Raw genomic sequence first — 22,814 nt, 5'->3', positions numbered from 1 at the left:
AAAAATTTACGTTTTAGCTCACATACAAAATTCAAGCACATTGTTTCACAAATACCCCTTTTTTGTCAAAAAAAAATTCAGATTTTAAACAAGAAGTATTAATAAAGAGTGAAAATAAAACCTCACAGGGCTAAAACTTTGATGGCCAAATTATTAGAGACAGAAACTCATTCTTATCAAGGATGTCTTCTGAAATATTTTTAAAAGTAAAACTATAAATACTTATTTTGCCTAAGGATCGAATAAAAGAGCATTACCTTATGACAATAGAGAATACTTTTTTAAAAGTAGGATCAGGCACAGTGACTTACACCTGAAATCCCAGCATTTGGGGATGCTGAAGTAGGAGGATTGCTTAAGCCCAGGAGTTTGAGGCTGGGCTGAGTCAGGATCGTGCCACTGCACTCCAGCCTGGGCAACAGAGTGAGACCCCGCCTCCCCTAACCCCCAAAAAGTCAAAGATGAAATGAAGGCAAACTGACCTGGCAGTATGTCCTTCATTACCTTTGTAAATGATTCCTTTGTCTAGAGGTTCTTCCTCAGATTTAAAGACAAGCAACAGAGCTGTAAAATATTTTCCAGATACAACTAAATATTTGCCAAGCTGGGGAATATATGTAGAGAATGTATATATAATTTCTAACAATTATTATTCCTAATAATTATTATTTCTGTGTTACTGGGTTAATCTGTGATCCAAGCAAAGTCCTTGTCATGCTAGAAATTATTTTATCTTAATGAAATAACAGAAGGAAAATAAAGCTGTGCTTACTATCTGGTAATTAATGTATTAAACCGATTATTTCCTAAATGAGTAAAGACATGCAACAGCACTCACTGCAGATGGCAACAAGAGACTTGCTCATTCATTTGGTTAATTGGAAGATATATATATATCTCATAGGTCAAGACAGAAGCACACAATCAAATGGAATAAACCCAAAACAAAACTAGCAGGCAGAAGCTATTCTGACCCTTGACAGGGACTGTATGCTGTTTCTGTTTCAGTGCTAACTCTGTAAGAAACCTCACTGAACAAAAATTGTAGGCAATAGATGAGTCACCAAGAGAAAAAGTCTACAAACAAACAGGTGCGAAATTCACCAACTCCATCCTATCATATAGGAACTATCAAAATGTTTAAAATAGAGCAAATATCCCCAAGTTTAATGTGATCTGAATGACTCGTGGGCACTAATTTCATGCACACATGTATTGCTCTCCATAGCACAACATAGAGGAAATCACTTTAAAGATTTAGAATGTCTTTACATGCATATTTTACTTACATGTCGTCAGAATGCCATATGGTAAAATAGTTCCTATGAGTTATGCCCTTTGATGACTGGCAGAAAGAAGTGTGCCTGACATCACCAATCTTTAGACATGGAAAAAGGAATAATCTCTAATTTAAAATTTGAACATATATATATATTGCCCAAATATGACTTCACTTTTAAATGTCCCCTCTATGGCTAAAGTATTAGCATTCCCCAATAAATTCAGATTGTACTTGAATTTAACACAAATTAAATTCCCTCAGTATTATATTATACAATATGTGTATATTTATTACTCTTAATGTGTATATGTACATACAAATGCCTTTAAAGCAAACTGAAATAAACTGGCTGAATGTCATAATATATAAACTAAAGAGTAGTTTACATATATAACTAGTTTTTTCAAATTTCCACATGTAAAATACAATAAGAATGAGCCTTGAAATTGGACTTCTGCACTTGTAGTTATTGGCAGAGTCCTCTGTGTCCTCTAGACCTAAATGTTACATGCAGTCAACCCACTCCCATAGGGTGTCATGAGAGGATTTGGAGCCAGGAAAATCTACAGGATTCTCGCACATATTTGGAACGTATAATTTTACAATTAATATTATATATAATTTAATATCAAAGAAGAGCATTATAACACTAGTGAATCAATCCTTACTGGCAAGTTCAGACATTAAAAAAAATGATTGAAGGCCAGGCGTGGTGGTTCACGCCTGTAATCCTAGCACTTTAGGAGGACAAGGGGGGAGGATTGCTTGAGCCCAGGAATTCGAGACCAGTTTAGGTGCTATAACAAGACCTCATCTCTACAAAAATTTGAAGAAAAGAAAAGAGAAAACAAACCTAGCCAAGTGTGATGACATGCACCCGTAGTCCTAAAGACTGTGGTGAGCTGTGATTGTGCCACTGCCCTCAAGCCTGGGTGACAGAGTGAGACCCCAACTCAAAAAAAAAATAAAAACATTATTGGAACATGCATATGGAGACCACAAAGGATTCTTTGCTCTCTCATACCTTCTGAAATCTGAGAAGTATCAATTCTTACACCCCTCTATTTCTTATTAGAGAATAAAATACATAATAATAAGGAGGTTTAACAGGGTATACACTATTCTCATTAAAAATTATTATAGCCACTCACTGATTTATTCACTGACACTAGACACATATATCAAGTTCTTACTTTATGTCGGTCATGATTGCGGGGTTCAGGCAGGCACAGCTTTTTAACTTGAAAGCTCTTGGGAGCCTGAGACAATGGACTTAGAAACAGTTATAGCAGAACATGCAAAGGAAATAAGTTCTGTTTGTTTTATTTTTTTGTTTGTTTGTTCTGGTTTTTCATGTACTAATTTTTGTAAATGTCTATTTGGGTTGAAGGGGCCAGTAGCATTGTTAGGCTGTATTAAGGAAGATATGTTTGCTTTACAACTTCAGTTTATTAAACAGAACTGGTCTTTGAGTTCATCTTAAAATAACCTTGGAAATAAAGTTGTCTTCAACAAACCATGGGGTTCTACCCTCTTCTTCTTTTTAAATATATACCATGCAGCTGACAACCACCATAAAATATATATACTGTGCAAAGAGTAAAGGAAAATAAAGAATACAAGTCACATGTTCACAGTTTGAGGAGTTTTTGCCTACAGAGACTTCCATGAAACTACCACTTAGATTAAGATACAGCATATGAGCTGGACTCAGTGGCTCAGCCTGTGAACCCACGCTTTTGGGAGGCTGAGGTGAGTGGATTGCCTGAGTCTGCAGGTTTGAGACCTGCCTGGGCAACTTGGTGAGACCTCATCTCTACAATAAATCAAAAATTAGCTGGGCATGGTAACACGCGCCTGTAGTTCCAGCTACTTGGAAGGTTGAGGCGGAAGGATTGCTGGAGCCCAGCAGGTCGAGGCTGCAGTGGCCGGGAGCGGCCACTGCACTCCAGTCTGGGCGACAGAGTGAGACTCCAACTCAAAAATAAAAAATAAATAAATAAATAAGATACAGCATATGGCCAACAGCCAGGAGGTCTATCCACTGCCCCACTCCACCCTCAATTCACACTCACAGAGCAACTGTTATAGGTTAGTTTTGCCTGTCCTTGAAGATTGATCTTACCTTTAAGATGTGATTTTACTAATTTAATCTCTAACTAAGAAATTACAAACTATTGAGGTTTAGGAGGAAATGACACATCCATTCAAATAAATATATTTGAATTTTTTCCCTCTGTTTCTATATATACATAGATAAATAGAGATAGATATCTTATATGTAGAGGGAGGGGAAAAAAGAAAGAAAGAAGGAACTAGAAAGTGCTAATCACCTCCTACATAGATCTGATCTAGATTACACAAAACTGGAAGATAAAAAACGGAATTATTTGTGTGAAAAATATTGTCCCCTTCAGAAAGCTATGAGAATAATAATACACTCACTGAATCCTAGCACTTTGGGATTTAGCCCATTAAATGATCAACGAGCGTCAGATGCCGATTCCACACTAGTTCTCTGAGCAATACTAACCCCTGATTAGAGGAACATAGTACTGCAGCGTGAAGCCATGTCTTAAACGAAGTTTGGCATTTAAGAGGACAGTCACGGCCCTGAGGACCCTGAACGTCACTTACCGCTGCAGGAGGGCAGTGCCTGGTCCCAGGAAGGCTTCCCGTCGGCCCCGATCACACATGTAATGGAGGAAGGGTCCACAATTTTGTAGCCAGAGTCACACTGATAAGTGACGATTGAGCCAAGTTTGAAGTCAGTTCCGATTCTTGTCCCATTCATTATATTTCCAGGGTCAAAACAAGCTTCCCGTGGTTTCTCTGTAGAAGAAATGAATGCAGACTCCATAAGAGCAGGGACCTATTCTTTTGTTTGTTTGGTTCATTTTTTGATTGTTTTCATTAGGGCCTAGACCAGAGTTCAGCATATGAGAAATGTTCAAAAAATATGTATTGATTATTAATGGTCAAGTTAACTTACTAGTTAAATAAAAATTTTAAAAATTCCTTCTTAATAAAATTATATTTATTTTTTAAAAACTACTTTTTACTATAGAATTGATATAGAATTACCTTCATCTAGGTTAAAAATATAATCTAGGTTTAAAAACATAGTACTGAATTTTTATACATTTGTCTTTCTTTTGGTTGTGGACTTTAATACTGAACCAAAGAAATTAATTCTGGAAAAATTGAGAATTATATTTTAGCTTTTGTACTTAAATCATATTAACATGAAATTACTCCAAACTATCTGGAAAAGATGGGAGAATTTATCTTCTTGAAAAGATCATGGTTTATTGCCTGAAAATTAAGAGCACTTTTTTTTTTTACATTAAAAAAAATAGAGATAGGGCCTCACTATGTTCCCCAGTCTGATCTCAAACTCCTGGGCTCAAGCAATCCTCCCATCTTCCTGAGTGCTGAGACTACAGGCGTGAGCCACCTTGTCCATCCAAGAGCATTTTCTAAATTCAGAACAGTAGAGAGATCTAGAGAATGAGCATGGAAGGATGCCCTGATTCCTACTAGCATCTCTGTGTTGTTAGTCTTAGAGACGTGAATCTGTAACTTAGCAGGAAAAATACATTTAATGAATGCTTGATAAGGGCCAAACATTATGTTTAGCATGTAATAATTACCCAAAAGTTCTGTATATCTTAATTATAATAACAGTTGAAGTTTACTGAGGCCTTATTATGCACCAGGCACTAAGCTGGGCACATTGCATGCTTAGTTCTAATTTTCATTATACCTCTGCTAGGCAAATGCTATGAGAATCTGAAGTTTAAGAGACGTTAAAGACCTGACGATGACACACCTTAGAGATCTGCTCAATTCTGGAACTACAGATAAGATTTTTTTTTTCTTTTTTAAGTTGGAGTCTCACTCTGTCACCCAGACTGGAGTGCAGTGGCACGCTCCTGGCCACCGCAGCCTCAACCTGCTGGTCTCCGGCGATCCTTCCGCCTTAGACTTCCAAGTAGCCAGAACTACAGGCATGCACTACCACACTTGACTAATTTTTTGTTTATTGTAGAGATGAAGTCTCACCAAGTTGCCTGGGCGGTTTTTGAACCTGCGGGCTCAGGCAATCCACTCGCCTCGGCCTCCCAGAGAGCTGGGATTACAGGCTGAGCCACCAAGCCCGGCCTTTTTTTTTTTTTTTTTTCTTTTTTGCGTCAGGTCTTACTCGCCTGGGCTGGAGAGCAGAGGCATAATTACAGCTCACCAGAGCCTCCACCTCCTGGGTTCAGGTGATCCTTCCACTTTAGCCTCCTAAATAACTGGAACTACAGGCATGCAACACCATGCCCAACTACTTTTTTCATTTTTTGTGGAGTTGAAGTCTCACTATGTTGCCTAGGCTGACCTCTAAATCCTGGGCTTAAGTTATCATTCTACTTTGGCTTCCCAAATTGCTGAGATTATAGGTTGAACCACCATGCCTGGCCTGAATAAGGCATTCACTTTTGACTGCATTAAATATCTATTTCTCTCAGAAACAAATATAAAACTTTCTTTTTCTCTCAGAGTCTTATTGCTCTGTAGGCAATCTCAGTTATCTTCTCATCTCCTTTATATTTTAGACTTTCTATTTCAATAAGCCATCCTAAATATCTCTAAATGAAAAAGTATATAACCCTACACAGTACTGTCTTTTTGGAACAAATGATATGTAATAGTCACAAGAGGCAACAAAACCACCAAATTTTGGGAAGACCTGCACGAAGAAAAAAAGCAAGCTTGTGCCTACTCAATATTTTATTTTCCTCCCTCCTTCCCTCTCTCCTTCCCTCCCTCTTTCTTTCTTTCTTTCATTCAAGTCCGGGATCTCACACTGTTGCTTAGGCTAGAGTGCAGTGATATGATCATGGCTTATCACAGCCTCAACCTCTGGGGCTCAGGCAATCCTTTTGCCTTTGCCTCCCACATAGCCAAGATACAAGTGCACACCAGCAACTTTTTTATTTTTTGTAGAGACGAGGTACTGGTATGTTTCCCAGGCTGGTCTCAAACTCCTGAACTCAAGTAATTTTCCCACCATGGTCTTCGAAAGTGTTGGAATTACTAGTGTGAGCCACTGTGCCTATCCAATATTTTCTACTGTACTTTCAATAATCAAAGTATCAACATCAGGCAAACAAAGATTTATTTGGCAATTGTTGACTTCATCTGTTATAATAATCCTATTATTTTTAAATATATTATAATGATTTATTATCATCAACAAATTATATTTAATATATGTACTTTGATCAATTATATATATATGAATAAAATTATAGAAGTCTTCTCAAAAGGTGTCTATTTTTTCTCTTGTTAATCTCTCACCAAATGTCGTTTGGTGCCTTGAGACCTGTGCCCTCTAATTTCTTTATTGAAAACCTATTTGCACATTTCAGTGTCATCTGACATTGTAATAATGTTTCATAGCTTCCTTAAATCCCATGTAGAACTCAGAACATTATTTTAGTGAAATACGGAACAAATAAACTGTAGTACTATAAAATTGTCCCGTTTTGTCATTGTTTATTTGATTATTCAACAAAATGTACTGAGCATCTAATGAACACAAGCACTGTTGAGGCTGTATGATTTTTCTCTATTCAAAAAAGAAAAATTCTCAGTGTATGTCTATTCATATATGTCTGTGGCCTTTTCATCCTTTTTGATCATTTTTTGTTAAAAATCCCTTTCAGTTTAGTGTCCTGTTTGGTTAAATGTTGCTTACAGAACTTCTGCTTTATGCCATTAATTTTGAGTTCTAATGGCAGAATTTTCTTCAGATGAAGTGCCGCTAATCTTTGGGTTCCATTTGCTTACTTGTCAGCTCGGGATGTTCAGTGATAAATCACTCGCGATTTTTTTGCTTACAGTTTGTCAGGCTTTCTAATTAGAAGACTTCATCACTCGGTGTTCTATGTTGTTCGTGTCCATTCCACTTAAGAACACTAGGAGTATTTCTGCATTGGAGGTCGGATAGCCTGAATTCGCCATGCCCCTTGGACAGCTACACAGTGGGACCGCCTGCTACTCTTTCTTTCTCCATCATGCCTGAGTGTTGGTTCTGCTACCTGCTTAGCTGGTGGCACTGGGCTTTTTCTATGCTAGGTGCAATGGTATCATCACTGTTGTCTTTCCTGTGATTTTTTTTTTCAGACTCTATTGGAAAACTTTTGAAACATTGGCTAGGCAGGATGGCTCAAGTTTGTAATCCCAGAACTTTGGGAGACTGAGACAGGAGGATTGCTTCAGGCCAGGAGTTCAAGATCAGTTTGGGCAACATAGCAAGACTCCATCTCTATTAAAAAATTTTAAAAATTAGCCAGGCATGGTCATGCACACCTGTAGTCCCATATGCTCGAAAGGCTGATGCAGGAGAATTACTGGAGCCCAAGAGGTGAAGGCTGAGGTGAGCCATGATTGCACTGCTGCACTCCAGCCTGGGAGTTAGAGTGAGGCCTTATTTCTAAAAAACTTAAAATTAAAAAAAAAAAAAAACATGAAGAGCTATAACCCTGATTTAGATGACTATACGGCTATCACAGAACCCAGACAAAAAAAGAGGCAGTTGTCAATATCTGTCTGGGGACGGGGAGACACCTCTTATCAACAAGGGTGCCTGAACGAAGCATATTTGCATACATAACCCTTAACTGTACCCCACAATATCATAATAAAAAATATTGATTATATATATATACAAAAAAGAGGCAGTTGCTTCTTCCTGTTCCTTTTAAGTCCTTTATACTTCATTCATTCACTGCCCATGGATTCATCTACCTTGGAGTGTCTGGGAAAAGCAGAGGCATTGAGGAAATAACTATCGGGGTAACGCTCTTATACTTAAAGAAAAATTTGCTGTATTTGCTTGTTTTTTGCTGGCTTTGTTTTGTTTTTGGCTATTGTAGAATGGGGACTGTCATAATGAAATGCATTTTAGTGAATCCTTGTTAACATGGAAGCTACCTGATGATATGACAAATGCTTAACAATAGTTTTCAATTATTAATTAACATGACAGATATCCAAAAGGCACAGGATACTCTTATTGTTGATTTGTATAATTGTTTAAATTGTACATTTTAATAAGGATCCTTAAGTTTGTAGATTTTAATGTTTCTTGTGAAGTAGATCAATTTTCTTCTTAAAACCACATAAATAAACAGAGGTCTTTTAATTAAAGTACAGTCTATATTTCCCTTTAAAGTTTTCTTTACAAATGTAACTCAAAATTTTAAATAAATAGCTTTTTTTTTTAAAGTCAGAATCTCACTCTGTCATCCAGACTGGAATGCAGTTATACACTCATGGCCACCACAGCCTCAACCCACTTGGCTCAGGTGATACTTCTACCTCAGCCTTCCAAGTAGACAGAGCCACAGGTATGCACCACCATGTACGGGTAATTTTTTTGTTTATTATAGAAATGAGTCTCGCCAAGTTGCCCAGGCTGGTCTCGAACCCCTGAGCTCAGGTAATCCTCTTGCCTTTGCCTCCCAAAGTGCTGGGATTACAGGCATGAGCCACTACGCCTGGTTGTAGTTTTATTTTTCAAGAAAATGCTCATTGTTATGAATTGACATTTTAAAGTGTTCTTCTCTAATTCTTTGTAATATACCTTGCATTTTATTTGTTCAGATAAGAAATAGATTTGAGAAAATACACATTTATTTTTATGACCCCAAAAGAAAAATGCTTAGTTTAGAATGGTTTTATTTGTGAGTTAGTTGCCTCGGGATGTTGCTGGGGGATGGTGGATCCCAAGCCAAGGGTGAGCCACTTTTCTGAGGGCCACAGAGAGAAGCTCTGACCAGGGACAGAGGCCCCAGGAAGCTGGTCCATGGATTGAAAGAGACAGAGAACAGACGTATTCACAGTGAGAATGCGGAGGTAAAACAACGCAATTTTTATGAACTTCAATTTAGTCACTCTCAAGAAGCAAATTAGAAGATACTAAAATACATTGTAAAATAATTCTTAAATATTATTAAATTCTTCATTTCACAAACCACTGTTTGTTTTTAAATGGCCATGAACTGGACAAAGTTTCCCCATTATTTTTTTTTTTTAGTTAAGGTAGAAATGTGTCTCTGGAATTTCTTTCCCACTGTAAAGGAAGAAGACCATTTCCCAAACAGATGGTACACATGTCAGCATTTATGCATTAAACAGATATACTATACTTTATAAAGAAATGTTTACAGTTAAAATAATCCTAGCATAAATAAACTCCCTCACAATTTCAGCTGATCATACAGTACCTTTAAATTCAATGGCAAACCCCGAAAGGCCCACAGATGCATCGCTCCGAAATGCCAGAAAGAGACTATTTCCACTGCTCTCAATTCTTTCTGGGGCTTGGGAGCCCTGGAAACTTCCAACAAGAGGGCTGTTGGAATCCTCCCCTTCGTAGATGTGTAGGAAATCATAGCTGGGTTCCATGTTAAAACTAAAAGGAAAGAATATTCACTATGTTAATTAACAAATAATATTAATATATGCCTAATATATATGCACTTTATAGTCCAGAGTCTTAAGCCTTTGAGAGCACAAAGTGATTTTTTTTTTGCATTTGTATAATAATTGTAACTATTAGGACAATCCAAAAGCTAAACTTAATAAGAATCAAAATGTCGAGAATATTATTAACTATAACAAATATTAATTACAATAAAACTATTAGTCTTTTGCAAAATAACCATCATATTCAACAATTATCTTGACCACAACTAAAAGGAAATAATTCATAATAGCATAAATATAACATTCCTTCCCTGTACCCATGAATTTGCTAATAATATGTAATTTGAAAGAACTTTGCTCAAAAGGGATGAATTCCTACTGATATTTGACATTGATATTTGATTTTTTATGTGAATATTTCTAGTCTTGAAAATATGTACCCTTGATATTACTGTTATTAAAGTTTTTTTAGAAAATATTTTTTTGTTTTATTTTTATGTTAACAAATGCACTGCCTTTACTATATAAAATAGATAAATCAGCCAATATTAAGGGTCCCTAGTATGGTACAGGGTGTGAACTTTCTCACATCAAGTTGTGCTATCATTGAATATTACAGCTTTCTTCCTCTTGCTGTTTTCTGCCACTTTCTTGGTTTTTTAATCTGTCTTTTTCTCTCTCCTCTAATATTAACATACAAGCAATACCCAAAAAAGTATAACAATTTAAACCCAAAGCTCTCAAGGGGTAGGCTGCCTTGGCCATTGGTGATGGCAGATGGAGGCCGTGAGCGCTAAAAGTAGACGTGCTCTAAAGTGAAAGGTAAAATTTGGTTCAGATGTCCAAGATCTTGACATAATCAGAATAAATTAATCAATCAAAAGTATCAAAGCCATCCAGCATGGCCAGCCCCTTCCTTCTTCCTCTTTCAACTCTACAGCAGGTCTTCAGGTATCTTTAACAAGCACTCAATTCATACAGTCGTTTTCCTTTCTGTTGGCAGAAACTTTTGGCATCTGAGAATAAGAGGATCAGGTTATTTTGTAATTGTCAAAATGTATCTGATGATTCAAGTGATGAAACAGACACAGAAGGTCCTCTGAAAGTTGCCCATTATATCTTGAAGGGGACCACAAGATGTGGACCACTAATGGCCAGTGTTAGTGCTCCACCCAATCTACATCACACCATTCTGTTTTAGACCAAGGTTATGCTCATTTTAAATCCTGAATATATTTATTAAAGAAAGTCAGATAAAGTTTTTTGGGGGAAGTTTATTTGAAAAGTTCACTAAAGTCAGAAATGAAGGAAGAATAAAAGATTAGAATTATTAAGCATAAAAGGCTCTCAGGAATTCCATCCAAGTAACATTTTATTGGAATTATAATTGTATTTGGCATATTTGCAAAAATGTCATTAAAATCTGGTCATGCTGCATCCCCAATATTTGGTATAGTTAATTATTATATACATTATTTATTGAATACTGCAAATACAATCAGACACACACACAAAACAAAACAAAGCAAAACAAAACAACCCATAGATTCCATTAGTTTTTTCTTTGTGGACCTACCAGAATTTATGCATAGAAGTCTGCAGTGAAATTTACGGTTCATTATGGTTCCTCTTGTTAAATCCTGTCTTATTTCTACCTATGCCAGCTGCACATGTCTATAAGCTTAACAATATACCAAAGTCCGACCAAGCTTTTGAGCTAAATTTAATTTGAGCCCCAATGTGAGACCATCAGCCTACAGTCCACAGGGATTATGATAAAACATGTCTCCCCCAAAGACCCAAGTATTAGTTTGAGCCTGTCCTGCCAGTCCTATAATGCTTTGCTTGTTTTGCTAGTTATGCCAGATCCCACTTTCCCTGAAAAAACACACTTAAATTTAGCCATCATATTAAATAAGGCACCTTGGGCAGCCCTTGTCAGTGGCAGCCTCCTGCTCGGGTAGATGACCATCCTTTCCCAAACAGGATTCTGCCTTCCCCTTCTTACCACATAGATCGATCTAGTTGGTAAGGTCCCAGGATAACTTTCATCTGAGCACATACAAACTCTAGATAGGAGAAATCACTGGTTTTCACTGGTATTTCACTCTGAGTTGGGAGAGGCTTAGAGAGTCTGTATTTCAAACTTCTTCCAGAGAGGTATAAAATGCAGTGAAAAAAAACTTCTTACATAAAACTGCATCCTACAAGAATATTATCAAAGTGAGTTGCACTTTAGGAACCTTGATGATTAGTTGCTATGACACGTAGGAAACTGCCACTAATAAAGTTCTGTGTTTACCAACAGGCTCTTATTTGTTTATTTATGTGTAATATCCTGGAACCAGTGGTGCCTCTTGGTTTTAAGGAAGGCACTACTAGAATTTAACATTAACAAAAAACACAAAGATATCAAAAAATATAGTCAGTGACTGTTCACTGGTTTTGTTTTATGTAATAGCTGAGAGATAATTGGTAAATTTATAGCAGTTTTAGTAAACTTAGCAAATGATGGCTTACTAACCTACTTAAGATTCAAAATCATAGATACTTGAAATTATACTAACTCAGATCTCATCAGGAGGAGGAGAAGGAAAGCAATCACATTCAGGCCTTGAATATTGATGTAAAGATCTGTAGAACAGGAAACTTGTTCCAGTGACAGATACATAAATATAATTAGACTACTGTACCCTGGATAATGAATAAATCAATAGAAAGGTTTATAGAACCACTTACCTTTAAAATTGTCGTATTCATTTAGTTCAAAATCAAAGTATAAAGTTGGAAAAAGATCTTGGAAATTCAATAAAGTGTAATTATCATATACCATATGCTAATAATATGATACTATTAAGGAATCTATTTTTATAAAACGACCATAGTGTGTAAACTTGTCTTATCTATTCTAGCAAGAATGAGTTCGCATATTTTTAGAACTGATACCTAGTAATTCAAACTGTACAGCAACCAAATTTGGGGGAATTTTTATTCTCATAGCTCTATTAAGTTAAAACTATCATAGTGATAATACCAAAGGTACCCTTGGAACGTTAGTATGTGCTATGGAAATGAATTAGCTATCATGCATTTAGTGAGATAGGAGACAGTGATGAGAAATTATGTCAAGTGTCTCTGTATCAAATTCTTATTACTTGTCTTGCGCATTCTGTAAATTAAGCCTTCTCAGAAGGAATGCATTGTGTGCAACATAAACTGTTTAAAAGTAACTCATGTGTGTCTTTGTGTTTGTGTGTGTGTTGGAGTCTCACTCGGTTACCCAGGCTAGAGTGCAGTGGCATGCTCATGGACACCACAGCTTCAACCTGCTGGGCTCAGGCGATCCTTCCGCCTCAGCCTTCCAAGGAGCTGGAACTACAGGCATGCGCCACCACGCCTGGTTACTTATTTGTTTTATTGTAGAGACGAGGTCTTGCCAAGTTGCCCAGGCTGGTCTCAAACCTGTGGGCTCAGGCAATCCTCTCACCTCGGCCTCCTAGAGTGCTGGGATTATAGACGTGAGCCATTATAGGCATGGCCATATGTGTTTTAGCACACGCAGGATGATCCAAAGCAAAAAAAAAACCAGAAACAATTATTTCCATTCATGTCATTTTGCAGCCTGATGTCTTTATTAGACTCAAAATCTAGGGCTTACCTAAATATAAAATTGGTGCCTCTATGAAGTAATAAATGAAGTAATTTCAGATATGGTATTTAATCCTACCAAAAAGGTACTATGCAAGAGACATACCTTTTGAATATCAAGGCAATGACAAAGTCTGGGTTCACTTTTATTCTCCAGTCACATTCTTTCCCAGGAGGATATGGCTGTGGGTAGTTGGGTGATAAAATGACACCTGCTGGGCCCGTCAGATTCCCTCCACAAGCAGCTGTCATAGAACAGAAGTTACAGAAAAAAAGTTAGGAGAGAGGAGAAATGCCTGTGGACAATGTGAAATGAGACATCACAGAATTCTTTAGGAAAAAGAGCTCATTCATCAGCATTTTCCCACATCAAAGAGACTAGGCATTGAGTTATCAATTATCCACATAAAATGCTAAGACCAAGGAAGTTTGTACATTTTTTTATGTAGCTGTTAATGAATTTTATGTAATCTGCTACACCATTTTGGGGAGAATTTTCAAACTTCTGACAAGTAAAATTGTTTTCCTAAAATTTTAAATTTTACCCAATTGAATTGAACAGACTACTTAATTCCCAAACTCACTCACATACACACACACAACAAAAAAAAACTTGGAAAAAAAATCTCTGTGAACATCATCGTATGATCATATTAATTCTTTGGCTGTTTTCTATAATTTACAGAGTTATTGTTTTTTTATTCCTAAACACATGTTCCACATGGCACAAGGGCATCTATGTTTTTTCACTGTTTATCCTTAATGTCTAAGCAATATCTTAATCAGAATAAGTATTCAGGAAATATTTGTTGAAGAAGTGAATACATGTCATTTCATATTCCACAGTCCTCTGGTATAGGGAAAACTTGGATTAATTTTTCCACATTTCAAAATGGCAAAACAAACCCCAAAAGTTTAAGAAATATCTAAGGATACATAATCCATGAAGGACTGACCTGGGACATTACTCTCTGGAAATGTTATTTAATCCTGATGCTTGGTATGTTATTTGAAAGAAGCACTGTATAGGATAATAATAAATTTGGTTTGTTTTATTGTCATCAATTTTGAATTTAATGTGTTTACATTTATATTGGTAAGACAGTAACTATAAAGCTCAATGCTGTTGACAGGCAAGAAGATTGTTGTTCTTGGATCTGAAAATGTTTAGGATTGCTTTATTTATTAAATCTTCTAGCCTTTGGAAGGTGTTAAAACACTGCAGAATTTACAAGTGTATACATTTTAGATACATGTGATTATATATATATAATATATATATATTATATATATATACATGTGATTATATATATATATATATATATATATATATATATATATATATTTCTTTTTTTTTTTTTTTTTGAGTTGGAGTCTCACTCCATCACCCAGACTGGAGTGCAGTGGCGCGCTCCCGGCCACTGCAGCCTCGACCTGCTGGGCTCCGGCGATCCTTCTGCCTCAGCCTTCCAAACAACTGGAACTACAGGTGCACGCTACCAAACCTGGCCAATTTTTGATTTATTGTAGAGATGAGGTCTCGCCAAGTGGCCTGGAGGGTCTCGAACCCACAGGCTCAGGCAATCCACACACCTCGGCCTCCCAAAGCACTGGGATTACAGGTTGAGTCACTGAGGACGGCCTAAAGATGCTTTATCTCAAGTACTGTGGTTTGTAACCAAGTTGTTTAAAGTATGACCCCCAACTAGATTATAGCATCCTCCCTAAACTATACATCTTATTTCACACGATTGATCATATATGCATTTTTTAAAATAGAGAAGAAAGTGCCTAATTGGTGTGTTTTTTTTTCTCACACAAAAAAGAACTTGTTTTTGTAAATAAATGAAGGACGATGAAGACACATGCTTTATAATTTTCAGTGATGGATGTGTCCTTTCGACACTCAATTAGCATTTCTGAAAACTTAATTGTTTCACAATAGTAAATACAACTAATGCCAGTACTTTTTGTTATCATCTCATACTCTAATCAAAGGCAAACTTTGAATAATACCATAGGATGTATTTACAATGCATTCTTACAGATATACACTCAAGAGTAATACGATATAATTTTCACCAAAAAGGAGTAAAACTCAATTTTTCCCTAGTCTGCAATTTTCATTGTAATAAAGTATGTGGAAACCATTGTCTAATGGCTCTCACAGGACAGGGCCTCCCTGGGATTATGCAACGGATGCTGACAGCATTGAGTATTGGAAACTTGGCCCAATTAGGGAGGCGGTGCCAATGTAGGAAAATAAGGTACCTGAAGGTCTCGAAGATTCTACTCCATGCAGGTTTTAAAAGATGAAAAATGACAGATTCAGGGCACTGGCTACAGGGTGCTACCAGCAGGGAGAGTTCAGGGATATGATTCGAATATTGATTTAAAAGAAACAAAGGGGAAATCTTGTCTTATTCATGCAAATCCCAGGAGGCACTTTCAAATGAGGCTATTTAAAAGCTTAAAGTGGAATTAAATAGTTCTGTCTTGCCTTGTTTGTTCTCTCTTTGGGTCTGGTATTCTTCATTTTAGCTTCATTAGGATTTAATTAGAGGGCTCACAAAATATTTTGGATAGGATTAGAATTTAGTAGGGAATGCAACTCAAAGACACTAGGAAATTCTCCAGGAGGGGTGGAAATAGGATAAAATGCACATAATCATATCAACCCACAGTCCCTCCTTCAGCTGTTGCTGCCCCCACAGATACACAGCAGTTCCTCCATCTGTCAGGACTTGAAGCCGCACTCTTTAATGAGACACAGTAATATTTTTGCATCAACACATTTGTATGGGCATATCATGAAGTGAGGTAAATGGTCTCTAAACAGGAAGCCTTTAAGTCAGGGCAGGCTGTTGTCATCAAATGAATTTCTGCCAAATTAGGATACATTTTTGCTTGTTAGTGCTCCTTAGAATTTGGACTTGGGGTGGGGGGTGATTGCAGGCTTTGTAAGAAAATGGAGAGTTTTGTGGGAAACTTTACTCAGAGTTAGAAAGTAGTTTGTGCCCTTAATCTAGAAAATTAGGTCTTTAAGATTCAGCTCAAAAGTCAAAAGTGGGAGTCTTTATAAATGTAAGAGTCATTTGGGAATTGAAACAAAGGTGAGGTCTCCAAGGAAAACACAGTAAACATTATCAGCAAATGACAGCGGCTGAAAACACGTTTTGTCATACGAAATAGGGGAGTGGTTAAGAGATTTTAGAGAGAAAGAGAGATTGGTTAGTAATAGGTAAACATACACTAATAATGAAAAGGAAAAAATATTAGCTGGTCAATTAGAAAAGAACAAATTCAAATGACCAATAAACATATGAAAAAAGAAAAAAAGAAGGTCAACTTCATTATTAATTTAAAATGCCAAATAAAACCACAGGGGAAAAAATCACAAACTGCTTATATTAAAATATGAGATTAACAACTATCGTATGTTGTGTTTCTTCTGAGTGGGGGAAAATCAATGTACATATAAACAAACATAAATGGTGGCAATGGAAATTGGTACAACTGTTCTGAAAAAGCTTTTTAAAATGTTTTAAAAGTCCAAGAAATACGTTATTCATCAATAGAAATATGTTATTCATCAATAATCATGATATTTTGCAACAAAGCTATTCCTTGAGCTACTTTAATAATTGGGGAAAAGGTTGAGACAATTTAATTGTATAATAATAATGGACTAGTAAAATAAATGTTGTATATTCAAACAGAAATGCTAGAGAGTGGCATGGGTGGTCAAGTTATGAGCAAAGTTGTCTTCTGAAAAGATACTATGTTGTCATTAGATACTAGTAGAAAATACATGATGGTACAAAAGATGCTCATCATTTACTGATAAGTAAAAAGTGCAATTTACAAAATAATCATGTAGGACATGGTCATCTGAATCTATTTTAAAAATAGATTACATATGCATAGGATAATTATAAAGTTTATTTGTGAATGTTTATATTAATTGTAATTGCCTCCAGTCAAAAAGATGACAGATTTTTTTCTCCTTTTTTTTTTTTTTTTTGCTTTACTATAGCTTATAAAACATCTTCCATAAACCCGTATTATCTTTTAATAGCAAAATATTTTAAAAACTGAAAAGCTTATCAAATCTTAGTAATAGAATTTACACAAGTACTAATACATAATCAGTTGATGCCCTAATGGGCAAGTTTCTTACAGAGGACATAAACTTCATGCGGGAGGGGAATTAAATGTAACAAAAAGATAATATTCATTTATTTTTAAATTCACATTTCCATTTTTTTCTATGCTCCAAAATTCTTATGTGTGTAGGCGAGTCAGGTTGCCAAATTCAGCTTGTCTCTGGAGCTGATGCGCAATATAGAAGAAATGTTATTTATTTTCTTTGGATTAGATTACCTAGTTGCTGGTCAAATAGGATAACTAAGAGATGTACTAATGAAAGATAGATTAGTTTATAGGTTAGCTGGGAAGGTGGTTACATTTTACAATGACATGTTTAAATTAAGACAAAGTGAAAAATTACCTTGAAGATTAACTCATGTTTGTATTGCTTTTTAATGTGCTACTCCATGAGCTTAAAAACAGGCAAAATGGAAGGGGAAAAAAAGCCTTTTCTAATTTAAAAATAGGCCAATGGTTTAGGACGATTGAGGAACTTACAGGTAATCATTTCACTTTTAAAAAGAAGCATGCAGGAATCTCGCAAGTCTCCTGATGACTCAGCTTAAAATAAAATGCATGGACCACGCTGACAAACGTTATGAAACGTAGATGTGGTACAAAACATTAAATAAACATGGATGGCTGCCTGACACAGCTGAGAATGCTAATAAGTAGAACTATCAGATCTCAGCGCTCTTCCAAATGCTATGATAAGTACTTTGTAACAAGTAAAGAGCTATGTATCATTGTTCTCTAAGACCACTGAATTCCTCTACTGCTGTGTATATAACAATAAAAATCCTTTTAAAGCAAAAAAATCCCCTCAAGGCCACCTTATGCAAAGTGGCCCAACCATTTCATTATCACTTTCTCTCTTCACAGAATAATTAAAGTTTACATTTTTTTCAGCAGATTATAAAGAGGTACTAATTAAACTGATAGTTCACTAAAATAATAAAGTTTCGTAGAGTTTCTTTTTAAAATTAAGACGATATACTCTACGTATTTTATGGTAAAATGTGTAATTGAATGAAGAGACAATCTACATGCAATTACTATTCTTATATAAAATATATATTACCCTAAAACCATATTTGTGATAAGTTGCCTTAGATGGCTATTCAAACCAAAGTCTGCAAAACCATGTTATCCTTTTAATAAGGTCAAACTATAAAATTTTAATGAATTTCAGAAACAAGTTTCTACTTTTATCTTCATTTTCACGTAAGCAGTATAATTTCTAGTTTTTAGGATTCTATTTTAAATGTACTAATATTAGAGAGAAAATATCTAAAAGGAGAAAGTACTTTTTAGTGAGTAGGTTTTGCTTAAAGGCATGTTTCTATATTAAAAATGAGAACAGCAATGCTAGGGTTATGAATTTTGAGCCACCCAGAATTTTAAATGACAGTAATTTGATTGATCCATATTTATACAAGATTTATTAAGGATAAGAAACGTAAGGAAAATGTCAATTATTGTACATTAAGTAGATGACTTTCTTTATTTCACCTAATAAAATAAAGTTTAAAGGCTTACAATAAAATTTTAGTTGAGTCTCAGAGAGTCAGAGGACATTTAAGAAACTCTTGAGAAAACTTCTGAGGAAATAATACATTTATAGATCACTCTAATGATAACTTGCACTCTCTTCTAAATACAAAATTTCTATTTTCTGTTGCATGATACCTATGCATGTTGGGGGGTCTGGCTGCCAAAAGAACCGGTTATTTAGCTGCACACAGGTGATTTTGGCTTGCCCTTGGAGCTGATATCCAGGGTCACACTGGAAGTTGACTGTGTCTCCAGCCTCTCGACTGTCTCCATAGCGGGTGCCATTTTGAGGCATGCCTGGATCATTGCAGGTGGATGCAATTGATGCTGAAAGAGAAAGACAATGTCAGGTCCCATGACTGAAAACATGGTTTCTACACTCATGTAGGTATAGCTGCACTTGTGGATTGAGGCACTTCCTTGGCATAATAAGTTGTTTGTCTACACATGAACATATGAAAGTAATTTCTTTTGTCAGGGATACATTCAGTAACATGCACCTTGATTATGCTTGCATTGAATAAATTCTTGCAAAATCTTACTAAAATTCAACCAATTTTGGAATATATCAGAAATTTTATCATGTTATACTTAGTATACACACAAACACACAGACATTGCCTTCTGATTTTTCTCTATAACAATATTTCAATAATACTACATACTGCAAGTTGAATAATTTAATGAAATTACACCAATCTCAAGGAAGCTTGAGTAAAACAGAATAGGAAGAATTATTTTAAGATCTGTGCTTTCAAGGTACATAATCCTTGATGTTTTAATAAGATCTGGTCAGAGGAGACAACTAGAATCCTACAAATCTAACAAGAATCCTATAGATTTGATAGGTGCTATTGCGCTGGCAAAAGTATTAATAATTCCCTTTCACCCTCAAAAGAGTCCTAATTTGAACACAAAATTATATGTTTACTCCAATATTAGCAAAAGTTCTGAAAATAATGTTCCACCTTATTTTGTGAATATATATTTATATGTGTGCGTGTGTATAGATATACATACACACATATACATATACATATTTATATATGTAAATACACACACATATATACATATACATATTTGTATATATAAATACACATACACTTAAAAAGAATTTCCAGTCAGTTGAATTGGAAGCTTGAGTAAAACAGAATAGGAAGAATTCTTTTAAGATCTATGCTTTCAAGGTACATAAAACCCTTGAAAGCCAGCATCTACAAAGCAAACTGGTAAGAACTTTCAGAGGATGTTGGAGTCTTGTAATGTCAGGCTCTGGCAATCATATATAAAGTGCATTATGATCAATGCACCTAAAATCACATTCCATAGGCAGCTACCAGTCCTGTCTGTGCCCAATCCGTGAAGGCTTCCTCAAGCCCAGATCTTTACCAGAGTTCTAAAACCCAACATTACACTGAAATGTAATGACCTAGGGAAATAGTGGTTATTTTCTCTAATTTCTGTAACTGCTATGTATTATGTGTTATACTGACAATTAGGAAGACACACTTGAAGATCCAAAGCTTAGAAATATTTTTCCCATTTTTACTTGCAACTAGAATAATGAGCTGTCTCTTCCCCTCCACTGTTTAAGAGACAATGATTGAAAAAGTTTCCCTTTTCTCTGTGAAGTGCTACAAGGCATACAATGTCATGTTTTATGAAAGAGAGAAGTCTGGGGATGGTAGCGCACACCTACAATCCCAGCACTTGGCGAGACCAAGGTGAGAGGGTTGCCTGAGCCCACAGGTTCGAGGCCAGCCTGGGCAACTTGGCCAGGTCTCATCTCTACAAATAAACCAAAAGAAGGAAAGAAAGAAAGAAAGAAAGAAAGAAAGAAAGAAAGAAAGAAAGAAAGAAAGAAAGAAAGAAAGAAAGAAAGAAATTAGTCAGGCATGGTGGCATGCACATGTAGTTCCAGCTACTTGGAAGGCTGAGGGGGAAGGATCAAAGTCAAAGTCTCAGTCTGTTGCTCAAACTGGAGTTCAACTCAAAAAAAAAAGGAGAGGAAAAGAAAGGGACTAGCATATCTTCCATATACATTCCATCATCCTGTCCATCTTAATATTAACAGATTTTAAACAATGAGTAGGCTTTTGTTTTGTAAATTATGTATATTATTTTTTATATGTATATATCACACATGTATACACACAAACATACACATTGTCATATATAGCTATATAAATAAAATCTACTTAAATAAAAAGTTAAGGAATATGCAAAAAGAACAAGACCTGCTCTGTGTTATTGACAGATTTTTAACCTACTGGGGGAAGCAATTAACATACTTCAGGACAGAATTAAATGGTAAAACATGCAGATTAGAGAATCAAAGCCCTATCAAATAGTGTCACATGGTACAGACATCAAGGATCCTATGGTAGGTCAAAACTGGTTCAAATTCCATTAGTACTTAATTAATACTTAATGCTTACTTAAGTTTAGTGATCTTCAACTAACTAATCAGTAAAACTGAGACTAATTTCTAAGTTAGTAAGTCTGTTGTGAGGATGAAGTATGAAAACTTGCTAACTTGTCTTTCTCTAAGCTAATTTGAAAGCAGAAGCTGTTTTCATTATTCACCATTTTTCTCTAATTGGCTATTGCTATATAATGAATAAATATACATGTATCACAACACAATAAGAAGGATAAAATAAACTAAAATAAACATCTGTTTTGCCAACTCTGATTATGAGATAGAATATTAACCAATGCATCAATATTATCAATACATATCAATGTATACCCTTCCCCATCTCCCTACTGTCCTCCACTCCAGATGAAGTCACCATTACAAATTTTGTTTATTGTTCCCTTGCTTTTCTTGATAGTCATCATAAATGTATGCATTCCAACTGTAGCCACCTACATAGGCTTCTTTTTTAATGTTTTTGAATTTATATAAATGGAATCATGCATCACAAGTACTTCTGTGATTTTTCTCTCTTTTTCTTTCTCTCCCTGACTCTCTTTTCTCTTTTTTTTTTTTTTTTTTTTGAGTTGGAGTCTCACTCCGTCGCCCAGACTGGAGTGCAGTGGCATGCTCCCGGCCACCGCAGGCTCGACCTGCTGGGCTCCGGCAGTCCTTCCACCCCAGCCTTCCAAGTAGCTGGAACTACAGGCGCACGCTACCACGCCCGGCTAATTTTTTATTGTAGAGATACGATCTCACCAAGTTGCCTGGGTGGGTCTTGAACTCGCGGGCTCAGGCAATCCACTCACCTCGGCCTCCCAAAGCACAGGATTACAGGCTGAGCCATGGAGCCTGGCCATCTTTCCTCATTATTATGTTTCTGAGAGTCATCCATGTTTAAGCATGACGCTGTAGGATGTTTGTTTTCATTGCCGTGTAGTTTTCTATTGCAAGAATGCACCACAATTTATCCATTCTCTTCTTGATAGGTCTTTGGGCCATTTTTCTTTTTGCTCTAACACAGAATGTTGTTGAGAAGAATGCTTGTATGTGTTGCTGGTACACATTCACGATTTCAATGGATTTGTGCTCTTGTATTTTAAGATCATCACTTCCAAACAGCATGTAGGTAAACTATTCTCTTTTTCAAAATTTTCATGAGTTCTTTTCATTCTTTTTTGTTTATTTTTATTTTAAAGATTTAGGGTTCATCGGGCTCGGTGGCTCAGTCTGTAATCCTGCGCCTTTGGGAGGCTGAGGTGAGTGGATTGCCTGAGCCCG

At 36.0% G+C, this 22,814-nt stretch overlaps 1 protein-coding gene across 1 annotated transcript in view; it reads right to left on the bottom strand.

The window, feature by feature from the left end:
* Positions 1 to 22,814, bottom strand: part of LOC103275056 (CUB and sushi domain-containing protein 1-like) — a gene marked incomplete at its 3' end in the record, with an annotated part of 411,423 nt that overhangs the window by 17,267 nt on the left and 371,342 nt on the right. Inside the window, exons 21-24 of the mRNA XM_021706144.1 lie at positions 19,250 to 19,441; positions 13,518 to 13,656; positions 9,562 to 9,749; positions 3,920 to 4,114 (exon numbers count right to left, since the gene is read on the bottom strand). Coding sequence (XP_021561819.1) covers positions 3,920 to 4,114; positions 9,562 to 9,749; positions 13,518 to 13,656; positions 19,250 to 19,441 — 714 coding nt within the window. The remainder of the gene's footprint in view (positions 1 to 3,919; positions 4,115 to 9,561; positions 9,750 to 13,517; positions 13,657 to 19,249; positions 19,442 to 22,814) is intronic.

Source organism: Carlito syrichta, unplaced genomic scaffold (assembly GCF_000164805.1).
Source record: "Carlito syrichta isolate Samal-C Ts95f unplaced genomic scaffold, Tarsius_syrichta-2.0.1 Scaffold315201, whole genome shotgun sequence".
NCBI lineage: Eukaryota > Metazoa > Chordata > Mammalia > Primates > Tarsiidae > Carlito > Carlito syrichta.
Note: the sequence above shows the minus strand (reverse complement) of the source record. Positions and strands in the feature narration are given on the sequence as shown.